Source organism: Festucalex cinctus, chromosome 15, assembly GCF_051991245.1.
Source record: "Festucalex cinctus isolate MCC-2025b chromosome 15, RoL_Fcin_1.0, whole genome shotgun sequence".
Taxonomy (NCBI): Eukaryota; Metazoa; Chordata; class Actinopteri; order Syngnathiformes; family Syngnathidae; genus Festucalex; species Festucalex cinctus.
The window spans coordinates 16,510,798-16,529,399 of record NC_135425.1 but is presented as its reverse complement, the minus strand read 5'-3'; the positions used below and the strand labels follow the sequence as shown (position 1 = coordinate 16,529,399).

The window sequence follows — 18,602 nt, the reverse complement described above, 5'->3', positions numbered from 1 at the left end:
AAATTAGGCTACTTCTCTTCACGCTCAAACTCTGTGGACTGGGCAAACACACATTGCTCAACTATGAATCAAATTCCACACATCTTTTTTTTTTTTTTATGTCTACACATCTCTGTATTTGAACTGACAAAATATATCTATATCCACTTTAAGTGGATATAGATGTATGTATATATGTAACTGGAATAAGCCCACTGGGTCATTGCAACACTAATCTACAACACAACGACAGGTGCTAGCCACCAGCTAGCTTGCAGATGGGCTGCGAGGTGAGCTGCGGTGCCACCTTCATGGTTATGCTGCATTCGAGGATGGTCGGAAGTCGGACCTTTCCGACTTCAAACCAGGAAATGTGTACGGGAACGCCCCCTTGAACTTGGAAATCCCATTTGCGAAGTTGGGGGAAAAAAAAAGTACCCCGACTTGACTGATGGAGAGAATGTGACGTCATTCAGACCACACATGGTGAATCGTAAAACACAATTTTCTCGAGTATAAAACTAGATAGATGTTTTGTTGTTTTTTTTCCATTCATAAATATTTGACATAACTGCACGTAACACGACGTACGTGACAGTATGCCGCTATCTTCCTACATCAAATTATGCGTTGAACTACTGAACTGCATGGAATGCTTATGAAATAAGATAAAATCAATCAATGAAGCAAAATTGTGAGAAGGCAAGTTTGCTGGAGGTCAAAATTAGTTTTGAGGACCAAAATAAAAAACAATTCATCATTATCCGCCATTTTGGTTGTTTACGAATGCTTTCAGGTCGGAACTCGGAAAAAACAATTCTGATAAATCCGACTTCCAACCATCCTCGAATGCAGTTTTAGTATTGTGTCTGTTGCGGGTTGAAATAATATGTTAAACGGTACTAATTAAACATTGCCGCACACATTATTTAGCCTGTGGCTCCCTCAATAACAGACAATTGTGAACATACTTCCTGCTAATTATATAGCCATATATGGTACGTTTCAACATACTGTATTACAATAGCTTAATATATATAAACTACATAACACTCTGTAATTTGAGCAACAATGAGCTGAAGATGCAATAGTCAACCACAAATAAATTCAGATTTTGCTTGTTTATATGATAGCACGGTGTTGTAGCGGTAAAAGCACGAGCACACCTGCCTCACCGTTCTGAGGTTAGGTTGTTTGATAGTTTAATTGAAGGCTAAATTCTTAATAGGTGTGAATGGTTGTTTGTTTATTTAAGTGCGCTGTGACTGGCTCACAGCCCAGTGTATACCTCACCTCTTGCCCAAAGTCAGCTGGGAAGAGCTGCAGTTAACCCAAGACCCAACCGGGGACGAGCTGTATGGAAAACAGATGGGCAATTTATCGTGGCAAATTCAGAGACTTGTGTGGAATTGATTGCGTATTCATCATGCCATTCGTTTTGAGCCAGAAGTGAAACCAAAGAGTAGCCTGCAAACTAGAAAATTGAGAAAGACAGTATATGGTGATTAGTGATGGACCGATACATTTTTTTCAGGGCCGATGCCGATACCGATTATTAGTCGTCAAGGAGGCCGATAACCGATATTTCAAGCCAATATCATTTGCAGTAAAAGAGAAAATAATAGTGTGAAAAAAATTTCTAAATGTATTCATTTTATTATTATTATTTTTTTTATAATATAAATTAAAAAGTGTTGGGACCTCCCAGTGTTTGGAGTGAATAAATCAATCAATAAATAACTATTTTTTCTAAAGTTTTCTACTGTAAATAAAGTTTTCCAAAATGTCAACATAATTTCTAGTTTTTTTTTTAAGTATTATTTTGAATAAATTAAAAAGTGTTGGGACATCCCAGTGTTTGCAGTGAATAAATAAATAAATGATAAATAAGTTTTCTAAAGTTTTCTACTGTAAATAAAGTTTTCCAAACTTTCAACATAATTTATAAATTTATTTATTTTTATTATTTAATGGCATAACTTTATTGGCCTTCAGATTTGTAAAAAGGCCGATGCCGATATTTGTCAACAAGTCAAATATCGGCACCGATAATCGGCCCAGCCGATTATCGGTCTATCCCTAATGGTGATCAACATTATTTCACTTGTGTAATCTGTCACTGCATCCTCAGTGAAGGAGGAAGCAGCATTCTAACAAAACTCTTTTGTTAACGGTTAACAACCTTCTACACTCACCCGAGGACCGGGAGTTTCGGTCCAAACCATTGAGCTGCTAAACTGCTTTCTTAGACTTTTTAATGCCACAATAAAGTTCTATTTCATTCTGTGTGCATAACCCAGTATGTGGGAGAGACAATTGGACACCTGATCTGTTCTTTACACACACCTACACACCCAACCAGACTCCCACTCCTCCATGTACACACACCAGATTTATCACCACCATCATCTGCGGTAGCTCCCCTTGACTTCAAACTCGAACTCCCCCACAGACAGATTACAAAGAATGGAGTAACTGTTCATTTGTAGTACAAACCCAACAAAGATCTGGATCTTCGGCTCCAAAAACAATCCAACAATAAAAGTATGTTGTTGGACAATACATAATCGGAAATTTGTCCGTACATCCCTCAAGTAGTTTAGGGTAGTGATGTCAGTTAAACTAAGTACAAAAGTACTCCATTGGAAATGTATATCCAGCAATGTTGCGAATGATGGGAGAGGAGGAGAGACATAAAAGTGGTTAAAAAAATAAAAAATAAAACACCTGCATGCTGCTTTAATGAAAGTCAGCAGGCCAAATCTCATAGGAACCAACATTATTGATGTTGAGGTATTAATTACGTGTTGCTCATTTCCATTTATGTCAAATTCATCACACATGCGCTACATGAAAAGTGAACACCGATCACGAGTGGAAATTAACTACAAGCAGGATTTGTCAAACGTGGCAGGACGTACGCTGACGACGTCATGCTTGGTTTTGGACTACTGTGACATAATCATTTATTATGATTTCATGATTTCACATACTTAATCCAATCAGTGTTCAGATCATTAGAATGTAATTGCTCCTTGTCATAAATTCAAACACACACGCATACTGACGTGTGATACTATTTATGGTCATGGCTGGTTGACTGAAATGCATCCCGCGCGTGTGCGAGTGCGTGCGTGCGTTCGTGTGCCCTTGGCCAAGCTGTCTTTTTGATGCCACACAGCTTTTAATGCACAGAACAAAGGCTAATAGGTAATTAATATGCAATACACGCTAATGCGCCATTTGTGTGTATATGTGTGTGCCTAATACGCAATTAATATGCATCCCACAAACCAAAATCCCAGGCAATTAAGCATCCGGTGGTGTCCTATGATGGCTCTTAATGAGCATCCTCTTCACTTGAAGACGTCACTTAAAATACATTGGGGTGTTTCTAATAATTTGGTGAGATTATTTGACAACATATGAAAGGCAAAACTCCTACATTTTTTTCTTCTTATGGCTGTATTTGAACTCGTTAATTTTCTGTGGGTACCCTCAATGTTGCATTTGGATTGTGGACGCCAAAGTAAACTTGGTCACAAAATTGGTTAGGCTGAACCCTAATGCAACATTGGTGTGTTTCCAGATAGGATTGTGGACCAATAAACAACATTAGGAAACAAAGTAAATATCCTCTTCCTGTATTTGTCCCATAGCGAGAAACTGGCCTAAGCAACACAAACAAAGACTACATGAACATATTTGAATGTTTGTGTGTGTGCATATGGACATGTATCAGGATTCCATAGCTTTGTGTATTATTGTTCATCCACTGTTTGTGTACATTCCGTGTCTATGTGCCAGTGTGCGTTCGTATTTGTGAATAAGATTGTGTGAACGCAAACAATGGCAGATGATAATGCAGTAATATACAATCGAGTCAATGGGGCTTTCCTGTCATGCTGGACAATAGTCCTCTCTGTCATAAAACAATCAGTCCCCAAGCACAAAACTAAAAAGGCCAAGCAAAAAGGTCACAATAGCTTATGAACCTAAACCAATTTAGTGGCCCAATGAACCTCTGCGGGGGAAGATTGGATATTAGCAATACATCACCACCACATAAATAAGTCTAACTACTGGCTGGCCAAGTAAAAAGACAAAATATGTATAACAAATATGGATAACATTCGATTAAATATTTATATAATGCAAACAAGCTAGCTAGTTAGCTAGTTATGTATGTAGCGAGCCAGCTAGGTAGGAAGGTAGCAGCTAGCTTCGGGTGATTTTTTTTAATTGATTTATTTTTAATTTTTTTGGGGGTGGATTCAGCATCGAGATACATAAATGATAGTCAGAAGTTTTCTCAAAGATGCCATACATGACATCATAATTATTTTTAACTTATGCCTCTTCTGGGTAGAAAATAAAACAAAAACAATCTTTTTTTGAAGTCTTAACAAATGAATAAATAATGACATAGTATTCTAAATCCAACTTTTTTTGCTCCAGTGATCTTTTTTTTTTTTTTTTTTTTTTTTTACTGAGGGTTTGGGGGAGGGGTTTGATTTAAACCTGCACCGCGACCATGACTATTGTTTGTGAGCGCAGGCGCATTACCAGTGAGCTCAAATTCTGAGCTGCCGACAGCTTGCGGCCTTATTTGAACGCTCAGGAAGTGATGTACTTAAAAAGCTGACATACTTTTTGTTAAAAAAAAAAAATAAATTAAATAATAATAATAAGAAGAAGAACTCCCCGCACACGACTTGGGAGCAGTCGGCTAACTAGCTAGCTAGCTAGCTAGCTATATATCTAGTTTTGGGGGAGGGGGTTCTAGCTAGCTATATATCTAGTTTTGGGGGGGGGGGGTTTGGGGGTCCATAACGGCTCACAAAGGACCACCAACTGCAAGGCAGAAATGAGGTGAACTTGGGTAAGGACCCCGTTGGTATCACAGTACTCTAGAGAAATTATATCCCAGAGAACAAAACATGCTAACACTGTCACCTCAGCACCTCACATGTGGACTATTCCACAATAAGCAATCTGCATACAAAGCATGCGTGTGTCTGCGTGTACTCCATGTGTGCAGCTGCACCTACAGCTGGAACTCATTATCTACATGCACGCTGTCGCTGATATATCACACACGCCAACTCAGGACACAAAGAGATAATGAGGAATTTGTTATAAACAAATGTGATATTAGGAGAGTATTGTAAAGCAAAACAACTAAGTGCATGTGAAAAGGCGCACGTGAGGTGACGTTTTACACCAAAACAGCTGTCAACATATTAAAATGATGAAGATCATCATCAGGCTATAATGTTAGTCTAGCTTGTGGAACAATTTGATGAATGTTTAAGTGCATTATGAATGCATTAGCAAACTCAGCAGAGCACCGACGTTGGCCAAGGCTGAACAATCACAATTTGGATGAGTACCAAATTGAAAACTTTCATAGATACACACCTGCCGCCTAAATGATGTTATTAAAATTCATGCATGAGTCGCAGAGAAATTAAGCAAACAATTCCCTCCTGTAATGTTAAGAAAATTGAAAAAAACAAAAATATTGGATCTACCATTTTATTTCAAGCCACGCTTAAATTGAATAGGTTAGCCTGAGTTCACCGAAGTTCAGTGGTGTCCAAACTATGGCCTGGGGGTCATTTGTGGCCCGCTGTCCATTATTAAGCGGCCCGCATCATAAACTAAAAATGACTTTTGCTGCTAAGAAATTAGTTTTATATTGATATATAGCTTTTCTAAATATGTAAAGACACTATAATATTTTTTTTTCAATGAAACTAGTAACACAATGTCTCTTTATAACACAGTGGTGAATAAAGATGATTTATTTTTACAGGCAAAAATACTTTACTCCACTTTCTGCTCTGTGTCAAGATCCAAATAGTGAAAATATCACATGAATGATTCCAACATTGCTTCTGTTTTGATTCCAAATATAGAGAAGGGATTCAGCTACTGTTCAGTGCAGCAATCTTGTAAAATCTTAAACTATTTTCATGATAGAATCTGCTAGTGGTAATATATATATATATATATATATATATATATATATATATATATATATATATATATATATATATATATATATATATATATATATATATATATATATAATATATAAACAATATGGAATTTCTCAAGTTCTAATTTTGGTGTGCTTCATACATTAAAGTAAATAAAAATACAAAGGAGCCCATGAATCTTCAGTTTTTCTGTATATGGGCCTCGGAGGAAAACATTTGGACACCCCTGCACCTTCTTTAACAGAAATTTGGCAAATTATACTTTACAGAGACGCATATGGAAAAAAAATAACAAATAGTTGTAATCAAGTGTGAAATTAGTATTATCGGCCAGGCTGATTATCTGTGCTGATATTTGGCATTTTGACAAATATTGACATCGGCCTTTTCACGAATCTGAAGGCTGATAAAGCTGGTATCTCACCAAGCGAACGTAGCAAAATTTAGGGTTTTCATCAGGATTTGTAAGATGTTCACAGACCATTTTTACTTGTCGCAAACACATTTCACACATATTCAGACAATTTTTGCTATCTGCAAAGATCTTTTCCAAACCTTTTACAAACCCTGACGAAAACCCTAAATTAGCAAGCTCAGTGAGATACAGGGAACTTTTCATTTATGGATTTATTTCAATTTCCACTTCATTAAAAAAAATGATGCTGACACATGGGAACTCCCTACACTTTTAATTTAAAATAAATAAATAAATAAATAAATAAATAAATAAATAAATAAATAAATACAAATAAATAAATAAAATTAAGAAATTATGTTGAAGTTTTGGAAAACTTTAGGGAACTATTTTCATGTTTAGTTTTTAATTTAGCTTAACACTGATGACCCTGGAAGCTCCCTTTAATTTTTGTTAGAATTTTTACACGAAGCGGTCAATTCTTTATGTTTAAAATTAAAAGATTATTTTTTTTTGATTTTGATGCTAATATTTTCTCTTTTACTGCAAATGAATATCGACTAGAAATATCGGTTATCGGTCTCCTTGACTACTAATAATCGGAATCGGCCTCGAAAAAACATCAGTCTATCACTCGAAATTATTATTATTAATTAATAATGTTTGTATTTGTACTTCAAGTATGTCAAGATTCTTGTTTGTTGTACTACAAAAATTCATCATTTTCATTCGTGCTGTTGAGATCCACACAACCAATCTTGAGAATGGTTTTGTAAACGATTTAATTTTCGAGGCTGACCTAAATTCAATGGAAAAAAAATGAGACACAAAAAGACGCGTTCGAGCCACCACTTGCTGGGCCGCAGGAGACAAACGGCTTTCATGGAGAGAAACTAGCGTTGCTGAATGAGGCATTTTATCAATATTTCACCAACTAAAGAAATGCATTTGTATTACGCTGAGAACCAGTTTGAGATGTGCACCTTGTGGCCATTGTTGGAAGGCGTTTAAAGACCAGCTCATATTTAAATCAGGTGGGCTCAAACCTACCCGTCATGTAGGATGATGACTGCATGGTCACGCATGTGCAGTAAAACGTGCGCGCGTGTGTGGATGCTAGCAGTGGGGAGGGTAAACTAGAGGATGCCCTGGTGGGGAAGTTGGTTTACCCAACAAGCACTCAGGAAGCACTTTAGTTGTCATGACAGCATCACCATGTTTAGATGATGGGGTGATAAGGGGGGGAGGGAAGATAGAGGAGGCGAGTGAGGGAGAGACTCAAAACGGGAGCACGCAGTGAAAGCAGCCCGTCGGCTTCCAATGGAGCAGAATCTAAAATGATGAATGGCAGCTCTTTTTGCAGCAAATTGACTCAATTCATACTTGAGGAGATGATGGAAAAGGCTTCCATCCGCCCCTTGCAGATTTCTATGCTATCATTCAATGGGCGCCTCTGTTAGTGCCGCCTGATGGGTCGTCCATTTTTGTTCCAGCTCACTTCTAAGTGTTTTACTCAAAAAGGACATTAGGAAAAGGAAACCAAAGCTTCGAACAACATGGTGGGGGATCCAAGCATTTTCATCATAATACAGCATATTAATCTGAGATAGGAAAGAGAATACAAATTAATAGTTTGATATTACAGGGCATGTGCAATAGGTGAAAAAAGATAATGACGGGAAATAACTGAGCTCAGTTTTATTTGTTAAACCAAAAGGTGGTTGGAATTTTTTTGGAGGGGAAAAAAAAAAATCAAGAAAATTATTAAAACATGTTAAATGTGAACAACTTATGAGTGGATGTTCATACATGAATCTAGTCCAAACATGCAGAAACATGAGTTGCCATTCATACAAATAAGACACACTGATGGTTGACATTTTAAGTCGGATTTGCATAAAATTGGGAGATTATAGGCCTTGGGTGAGGTCGCTTCTCTCTGAGTGCATTCATATTTATCGTTACCAAAAAGGCTACTCAAAACTGAGAATATAATGAATGACAGTAAAAGGGCAATGTATTCATGTTCTTTTACCAAATATATTTATATATATTTTTTACCAACATATGTTTAGTATGTCAGTACAAAGTGATAGTAGACTAACCAATTACAGTTACAGAATTTATATATTTTTGTAATTTCAGAATTTACACCATTTTACATGGTTAACTCGTTTGCTCCCAAACACGTATAAATAGGTTCTATTTAAAATATAACCATGCTACCAAAGACGTATTTATACGTTTTTTTTGTTTTTTGTTTTGTTTTGTTTTGTTTTTTAATGCTAGCTTTGATGCAGCCTCTGAACTGAAGCGAATGCTTGAAGCAATGGTAGTTATTAAAAAAACGGCCAGAAGGTGGCGGCAGAGTATAAGAGATCAACCAGGCCCATGTTGCTACGAGCTCTTTTCCCCGCTGTTTTAAACATATTTGTGAAAAATTATTAAACTTAGCTAATTCTAATGCTAATTGCTGTAAAACGGAAACAGATAGAAAATTCACGTACTTTTTTTCTTGATGAAAAAAGAGATTATAATCTTCCTTTTGGTAGTTTCCATGTTTTTATAGCAATAGAACACATTATTCTGTGGGCCTTGCAAAATCAGTCAAAATCCAGTAAAACAGCCAAGAGCGAAGCGGGTTGCTTCAGGGAAAATGGCTGGGAGTAAATGAGTTAATAGAAATTGGACATTTTGCTCCTTTTCCTTTATAATCTAATGCAGTGATTGTTAATGTGTGGTATAGTATCACTAGTAGTATGTTGCTGCCTCTGGTGGTATGAAAAAGAATAACAGAATAACCGTTCAAATCTTTACAAACTACCTTCAGGTGGACCAGACATTTAAATTGAGCAAGAAACTGAAGAAAAAAGGGTGGTCCAATAATCAATCCACATTTCTATCGGGAATTTCTAGTGCATATGGTTTATCAGATGCATATGTATATATCTGTGTGTTATGCAAGTGTCGGTATAACACCCTTGTCACCACGACGTCCATTCCATGTTGGCAAGGATTCTCAAGAGGGAGACTGAAGAACGCTTGCTCGAGTTGTTATGCCGCGGACAGTTTGGTTTGACAAGATGAAGTTTGACATATGCTGCAGTGACATTTGACAGGCATGCAAACACAGAAGAGCATAAAGGGAGACCCGCCTCTTGAGCAAAGTATCGCAAAGGGACATCCAGCCTTACCCATGACACACTTGGGCGACATAAATAGAAGCAAAATTCTCTGCGGCACTTTTTGCATTCCAGGAATTTCGTTTCATTGATGATACCAAGCGGCGTCCTCGTTTCCATTTGTATTCTTTATCCACTGGCATCCCGTTTCATCTTTCCTGCTTACTCACACCTTCCCCCAACTTCTTTGCGCTCAGTTTCACTGGCCACCTTCACAACTTCAAGCGTTTTGTCTTTCGTCAGCCTGGCCTGAATCTGAGCTGATCTGATTCCACTTTTATTTGCAACATGACATCTAACTCTCATACCTTGATTTCCACATTTAGATTACTCATTGAAGTATATTCTAGTGTCCCGATTTCTTAACCAAAGCTCTCCTTTAAGAGCAATCTTTGCAACATTACTATGCAAATTGAGCGTTTCTTTCTACTGGTGATGAAATTCAACCATTAGTACATAAGCTGTCATTGTTTTATCTCTAAAACCCTTGAGTCAAATGGTTTTCTCTGCCAATTAGCCACCATTTCAACATTCTTGCCTCCGTTGTAAAACAGATTTTAACAATGTTCAGCTACGGAAGCCGTTATTGGATCCATGGGAATTTAAGTTGCTATTATTTAAGTATAACGTTTGGGGTAGATGACGATGTGTAGCCTCCAACAATGTGATTACTAATCAATTATTGCTGGACCTCAGTCACAGCTGAACCGAAGCCTAATCCAGATGGTTTTTGGTCAGAGGCAGTGCACACCTTGGACTGGTGGCCAGTCAATCACAGTATTACCCTTCATAATACGTATTATCATATTACCCATTTAGTATCAGCTTTGTATGCTTCGAACCCAGACAAACTACACTATAAAAACACTTGGGTCAAAAATGACCCAGTAATGGGTCAAAATGAGACCGACCGCCACTTGAGTCAATTTGTCCCAAATTTTATTTACATTTTTGCATACAAAAAATAACATTTTTGCATTGTTTTTTTGTTTGTTTTGTTTTTATGTTTTGTCTGAAAAAAAAGGGTTATTATTGTTATTATTATTGTTATTATTATTATTATTTTTTTGTTTTTTTGTTTTTTGTATGAAACAATCCATGTTGGGGTTAGTTCATATTATGTGTTTAAAAAAACAAAAACAAAAACAAAAAACAATGTTGGATTAAACTGACCCAAAGCAGTTTGCCCTTTTCTTTCACACATAATTGGTTTATTTTTGACCCACATCTTTTTTTTTTTTGTACAAAACTGTCCAATTTTTTCGATTTTTTTTTTTCACAAACAAGAAAAAAAAGAGAAAAAGTTGGGTCAAATTGAGCCAGGGAGCGGTTGGTCCGTTTTGACCCATAATTTGTTTATTTCTGACGCAACTGTTTTTATTGTAGGTACTAAAATTGCACCTAGTAATACCTGATTTTCCCGATGGAAAGTCTCAATAGTGAGTATAAAGTGTAAAAAGGCGAGATGAGAATGAGTTTCTCTGCAACAAGTACAATAAATTTCTCTCAAAAACATGCTATTGAAGTTCTATACTGAAGTTTCTGCCCTTTCTCTGCCAGCTCCCCAAATTCAATTTAATCATGTTTTTACTCTCATATTACATCCAAAATTCATTGCCTGAGTTTGGGAGAGAGAACTCAATCTCCGAGTTCTACCCACGCCTCCCATACTTCATCTCTCTCTTCATCCATCTGCCCACTTGTGTCCTCAGTTATCCGTCCTCAGTGGCCGTCGCCCCAGAAACAACACTCATCCATCTCTTTGTCAATTTGGCCTCACACCCGGTGGTGAGAAATCTTCCATTTCTTCTATCCACTTGTTTTCCCATCACTTCACTCGTGCTTTTTATCTGTCCGTCCATCTATACACACCCCCTTGTTTGCAGTATAACACCCCCAACCCCCACCAGTTCTTGTATCGCTTCTCACCATCATTTCAGTTTTCTTGTTGTTGTTTTTTTTCCTTTCTTTTTTTTTGTGGACATGGCTAAAATGGCACCCAGTGATGTAGTTCCGAATCCGCCATGAGAACTTATCTGACGCAGTTGTGAGTTATTTAGTTACAATTACTTGGCCCATTTCTACAGCAGTAGCACGACCTCCCTTCACCCCAAAAATACATGTTTCCAGGAGGCCACAATTTACAGAACGGCCAAATGTTACATATTTTGTGTTATTCAGGCTATTGTAATATGTCGAAACGTGGGAATGCTAATTAGCAGGAAGTATGTGCTCAAATGTCTGCCATGTGGTGTGAACCACACAATGAATGAGGTAAATTAGGGGTGTCAAAATGAGTCAAGACAAGTCAAGTCATCTTGATTTATATAGTGTTAATTTTGAGTTAATTTAAAGTTTGCGCGATTAATGACTGCCTCTTACTTGTAAAGCCTGTACTGGGGAATTCCAGTCGCAACGCGTCCACGTCAAAATTGAGCAGCAATATTTAATAATAATGCGTATATTTGTAGAGACTGGTGTCAAATTGTATTTTACAATTTTGAAAATGTGCAAAATTTCACAATTTACTTCATGTTAAAGATTAGATGGTTCTTAATATGAAAAGAAAAATGCACTGGGCTGTCATCAATCTCTTACAAATGCAATTATGCCATCTAGTGGCAGAAAAATTACTTCAACACAGATCAATATCATATTCGTTTTTTTTACAGAACAGTCAATCTTTTTTTTTAATTATTTTTAACTCAATTTTATGAAATGACTATATCCATGACTAAAAAATGCAGCCATATTTCTATTAGTTAAACATGTTTTTTTCCACTTTAATGTTAAAAAGAGTGCGGCACGGTGGTGACTGGTTAGCACGTCCGCCTCCCAGTACTGAGGACTCGGGTTCGAGTCCAGGCTCCGGACTTCCTGAGTTTGCATGCTCTCCCCGTGCCTGCGTGGGTCTTTTCCGGGTACTCCGGCCTCCTCCCACATTCCAAAGACATGCATGGCAGGTTAATTGGGCGCTCCGAATTGTCCCTTGGTGTGCTTGGGTGTGTGTATGGTGTGTTCGTCTCTGTGTGCCCTGCGATTGGCTGGCAACCAGTCCAGGGTGTCCCCCGCCTACTGCCCAAAGCCAGCTGAGATAGGCTCCAGCACCGCCCACAACCCTTGTGAGGAATAGGCGGTCAAGAACATGGATGGATGGATGTTAAAAAGAATATGAAAACTGAGAAAAAATATTTTATTGTACATTTTATTGTACAATTAGAACAGATATAAAATGTGTGATTAATTGTGAGTTAACTTTTGAAGTTGACACCCCTAATGTAAATGGTTAACTTTACCTGAAGTGCCTCTGCTGTGTGGACACAATTTAAAATATCTTCTATAAATCAGACCAACATATTTGGATTATTTAACTTGTTGTATTAATGATTCACTAAAGTGGAAATATTATTGGATTCAGATCAAATTGGTCACATGCACCAAATGAGGACATTTTATAGTTGACCGTTTTTACCTCGTCAAAACATAACCATAATTAATCTAACGCCTTCTTCAGTCATTACAGATCCTAAATTCAAAACATTAAAATGTACATATGGATATCATACAGTGGCAACTGGAATTATATTATTTGGCCATATTGAAGTGACTAGTCTATCCTGTAAACATGCTGCGTAAACTGAAATCATCTCAATTTAGGGGGGGGCAAACACAGCAAATTCATATCTTTCCAATTTTGCATTTCCATACAAATGTGTGTGTACTGTGTAGCGAAGTGACAATAGCCTGTGTTGCAAGCTTCACTATGTTCTCTGTGAAAACCACTTAACGCTGAGCGGGTATACTGTAATTCAAGTGATTGTTTTCCACAAACAGAGACATAATGTAGTGATATAAAGAGCGTCCTGCTGCGTATGCTGTGGGAGTGCTAATGTAGGTGGTTGCATTAAAAAGACAAGCGGGAGGAATTGGGAGACAATAAATGATTGACAGTGACATGGAGATAAACTGAGAAAGGCGAATGGAAAAGAAAAGACATGCGAGCACGAGGGAGATTGGAGGAAGTCAAGTAAAGATAAAAACGAGGCAGTGAAATAGCGGCGCGCGAATGAGGGATGGTAATAAAACGAGAGCAAGACAAAAGGAGGTGCGAACGAGCTGCCCACGACCGGTTCTGTCCCACGTTTACAAAGACTGCGTTAAATCATGCTCGGCTAGGCAGTGTGCAACATTTTCTCAGATTGTGTTGCCCTCTGACCTGCAACAATTCCCACTCAGCGAGGCATGCATGCTTAAAACAGGTGCTGAATAGGCTGAACGTGGCAATAATGTGCAATTGTATTATTTTCACAGCAGCGCCTCGTTTTTTAAACAGCAAAAAAGGACTAAGTGAAGTGATACAGAACTATATAGCCATTACCATGGCAACCACATATTATATATTATTTTTGACAAGTTTGTGGTCAAAAATGTTTGGCTTACTACTTTGCATTGGAGCCAGACTGCGTGAAAATTGTTTATTAATTGTAGTTTGTCTAACTTTAACATAATTTGTTCATAAATAATATAATATCTTCTTTTTTATAATATTTTTAACTGATAGACTTTTGCTGATAGAGCTAATTTAAGAAAATAAATACCATACAATTTATAAGTTATGAATTATTACATACACTTTAAGCCCAGAAGAACAACATAATTGTGTGAATTTCAGAGAATGGCCCAATAGATTCTAAACACAACAAAATGGTATGTAATTTAAATATATTTGATCTAAATTCTGTCCCCGCCCCCAATTTTTTTTCAGCTGTCAAATAAACTATCTGGAAGTCCTCACAAGATTGTTTACAAAAAACACTACACTAATATCAAGCTGAAATAGAGAAAATATTTTCTGTCTAATTAGAACCGTTCAAAGGCTGGCAGAGTGACAGCCTCATTTGCATGCAGAAGTGTAAAAACTACTGTAGCTTCATTAATTGCTAGAGGAGTCACATTTATTTGTTTTGCTCCATTGCCGATGCCAGCCATGTTTACTGGTGAGACATCTTTTATGCCGAAATGAATGTTGAACAAGCAGTAATAATTAGCATTTAACACAACTTTTTCTTCCTGAAGCGGAAAACACTAATACGCGTTCAAATGAACAGCACCTAATGTTCAGTAACCTTCAAATGTCCGCGCCCTCAAAAGGCAGCAAAGACACAGGAATAGATTTTTAAAGACATGCTCACATTGTATTTTACTTTGACAGCCAAATTCGTTTTGTGGTTTTCATGCCGGAAGGAGAAATTCTCCTTGAGGCTCAGACAAAACGTGGTCTGCACTTGCTGTCAGTTATAAAACACTGATATTCACACCGCAGCAAGTTTATGAGAAAATTAATTTACAAGTCTCCTCAAGTAACTAATTTTCATCCTACGACAATTCCTCAGATAGTTACACTACATATTAGCTTGTCGCAATTAATCACAAGCTGAAGTGAAGCTGGCAAAGTAATGTATATTTATCGCGACTTTCTGGGAGCATTTCGCGATGGAAAACGAGACGTGCTAAATGGTTCTTGATAAAGCCGCCTTGTGCAGTGCTAACCCCACATAGCTTGGGGACAATGAAACAACAAAGTGGACTGGCGGGGCACAGTGGGGTAGATTGGCTGTCGTGTAATCAGAAGGTCACTAAACTAGCTGAGCTCCACAGCTCGTATTGTGTGTCCTTGAGCAACACCGAACCCCAAATGACTAACTACTCAAGTGCACGATGGAGCAGGTACATGTGTGAAATATTGTAGTCTAGGATTGTGATACAGCCAAAAGGTTTCAGTACCTGTTTGGAAAAGAACAGGCGCATTAAAGTGATTGAGTGAAAATTATTCTTGGTACTTCGATTCAAGATCAAACAAATAATCAGGTAGAGATGAAGTACTTAGCCCGAGCCAACAAACTGACTCAAAAGTCTTTCGTGCCATCTTTTTCTCTTTTGTAAGTAAGATGACTATCCTCTGTTTAATTATGGGTTGACATCATTTACAAATTTGACCTTATATTTCACTTGAAGGATTGTTTCCACCAAGTGATACATATCAGTTCAGCACTAGCTAGCTAACAGTATGTAAATAGCCACACTGCAGCATGAGACAGTGCCTAAATAAATTATTCGATTATACAAAAAAAAATAAACTAAAGACAAAACTGCACTTTAAGTTTGTAAAGAAATATTCAATTTATTTTATTGTAGCCTAATTTGTAAAAAGGCGAACAATTCCCTGTTGAGCGTTTAGCTAGCTAGCTGCAATTCATTGCGACTGACAACCTAATGAAGGCTGATACAAATTGAAAGATTTGGTGGAAATGGTGTATTATACACATAAAAAAACTAACATTCTACTACATTAAAACTCACTCAAAACCAATTAGAGATCATTTTAAAGAAAGACATAACTCAGAGTATTCTATTCTTCTAATTTCTAGTTCTTGATCGTAAAAAAGAACAAAAGTGGGCAGCTGATACTGGCATTGGCCACTGTCGTGAGTACTGATACCGTAAAATAAGGCTAGTATCGGCACTGTTACTTGCCCATCTCTAATCCCTTAGAGAACGCTACAAACTTGAAAGAACCCTGACGTGAAATCAACATTCGCTAGCAATGCAAACGATCGTGCCTTAGTAAGTTATGGTTACTTGGCATATCCAAATATTTTAACCAATGTTGAGTAATGTCTCAAACAATACATAAAATGGGACAAAACAAGAAACTAATTTTAGAGGAGGGCATTCTGTCATGACTGACGGACGCCCATTTTGCTGACGAATAATTAAATCTAAAAAAAAAAAAAAAGCAGGTGGGTTTTTATTTTGTAAACAAAAACAATGTTCTCCCTGGGAAATTAAAATATGATATGCTGTTTAATTAAATAATAATCATTTGCAGGGGGTCTACACGGTGTCTGAGGTGCTGCTTGTCATTAGAGATTTGAGGCATTTTTTGTGCTTAAATGATCAGAACGTTTGCTAAAGATGTACAGAATAACAACGATAATCGCATACATGCTGCGACAGCACGGAGACGGTCTTGTTAAAAAGAGCATCAGAGAAAACAAGAGAGGACAGCGTGCACATGGGAATGTCAGTTGACGTAGGAGGTGGGAATGTTTGGCTCTAGGCTTAGTAAGGCGACTGTATGAGAGCAGCAAAGTGCTTCAAGGCTCAGGGGAAACAAACCCTCCACTAAGCCAAGAAAAAAATGCATGCACTCAGTTTAAAAAAAAAAAAAAAAAAAAAAGCACTCACTCATAAATAAAGACACCAGATGAACAAAAGCAGGCAACGCGATCACAAGTTAAGAAAAGTTTTTGTGCTCACCTTGACAGGATCCAAGGATTTCTTCAAATCCTGGCTGGCAGACGCACTTCCCGATGGGAACCAGCCATTCGCCCTCAGTGCTGCAATGCATCCTGGGAGGCTCGTACAACGGCAGAGAATTGTTGATGCAGCGACCCACGACCTCCACCAGCTGCGAGGCCTCCGATCCCGGAATGGTATCAGAGAACTCGGCCAGGCTCTTCACAAGAAACGGGCAACGTTTGTAGAAAACACGCACGGAAACCAGAGCGATGCAGGCTCCCAAATCCTGAAAGGCCAAGAAGAAGCCTTTCCGAGTCAAAGGGCCTAAATCGCGGACTTCGGTGTTGAGCTTCATAACCCGATCCCCGAGGTCAAGCTCAGTGAAGCTCTCGTCAGCCGCGATAGTGTCGATTTTGATGTACTGGCTCTCCTTCAACGCCCTGTCTTCCTCCTGCGTTATCCCATCGCCGTCCCCCATTTCTCCATCCTCCAATTCACCACCGTCCGTTTCATAGTAATACATATTAAATGTCTCCTTGCAAGTTCCGACGCCGCCAGGGAGGCTGTTACAGTCTCTCAGGGTGAACTTGAGCTCGATGTAAACCCGCTGGGCTCCCTCGGTCAGTATCCAGTTGGTGTGAAGCCAGTTGTTCTGGTTCTGCTCCATGACCCGACACACTTGGTACGTGTGGATGGGGGCGTAGTCTTCGTCTACTTCCCCGATTTCTTCCCACTGGTGAAGAAATAGAAGAAAAAAACTAAAGTGAGACTCCATGGACACAGTTTCACACTCGAGAACTTTAATGATTGTGGGAATGCTTCAGCATTGCGTAACAACTCCCCCATAATACTTTCAATTAACAAATTTCAACTTGCTTCAAAAATTTACGCACGGTATATATCGTCTGATTCCACATTACTTACAGTATTCGCACAATTTAACATTAATATTAACTTTTCCCCATTCATTTTCAATGGGACAGACATTGAAATTTTCTCAGTGTCAATTTCCACATCCACTTCCCCACATATAACTTAATATCCTTACCAGGTGTCTGATACTGCTTGGTGGCACAGTTGGTAAAGTGAATTGTCCAGTAACCAGGAGGTCATAATTTCATAATTTATCTCAATTTATTTCATAAGCCTTACACATGCATTTAAAGCTTAGCATTCAGCTCTTAGCATTCAGCATTCCCACGCAATTTCTCCAGAAATTGCACTAAGTCTACTTTTAAATCATATCCAATTTAAGAGGTCTGAGACAACAAGGTTTCTCAGATTACACTTCATCACAGATACCTTCACAAAGGCTCTAGACCATTACAGGCTGGTTTGGAAACCATTCAAGCATTCATCTGCGTTTTGAGGCAGTTAAATGATTTAACATTATACACAGGTGAAGAGAGTAAGAACCATGAAAATCTAGTCAAAATGAGGCACAGCGAAGCCCTCTGCGAGGCTTAACATGGCAAGAGGAAAGTATATAAAAAGCTGTGAGTGGCTCAATATGGATAGCAAACTAATCCTCATCCCTTCCACCTCATTTCCCCTCAGTCCAAAAGAGTAGAGGGAGTTAGGAGTTTATATATTTACCATAAACGAGGGGCGGCGTTCTTGTCAGGAAAAATTTAGAATTAGCATATTTGCAGATGAGCTCATCTGTGAGTCTTGTACAGTCAAACCTGCCGAAAAGTTACAGTCTTGCCATCCCTGAGT

The 18,602-nt window shown here is 38.0% G+C and overlaps 1 protein-coding gene across 1 annotated transcript in view; it reads right to left on the bottom strand.

The window, feature by feature from the left end:
• epha5 (EPH receptor A5) overlaps positions 1-18,602 on the bottom strand; it is a 70,496-nt gene that overhangs the window by 36,011 nt on the left and 15,883 nt on the right. The window contains exon 3 of the mRNA XM_077496857.1: positions 16,902-17,616. Coding sequence (XP_077352983.1) covers positions 16,902-17,616 — 715 coding nt within the window. The remainder of the gene's footprint in view (positions 1-16,901; positions 17,617-18,602) is intronic.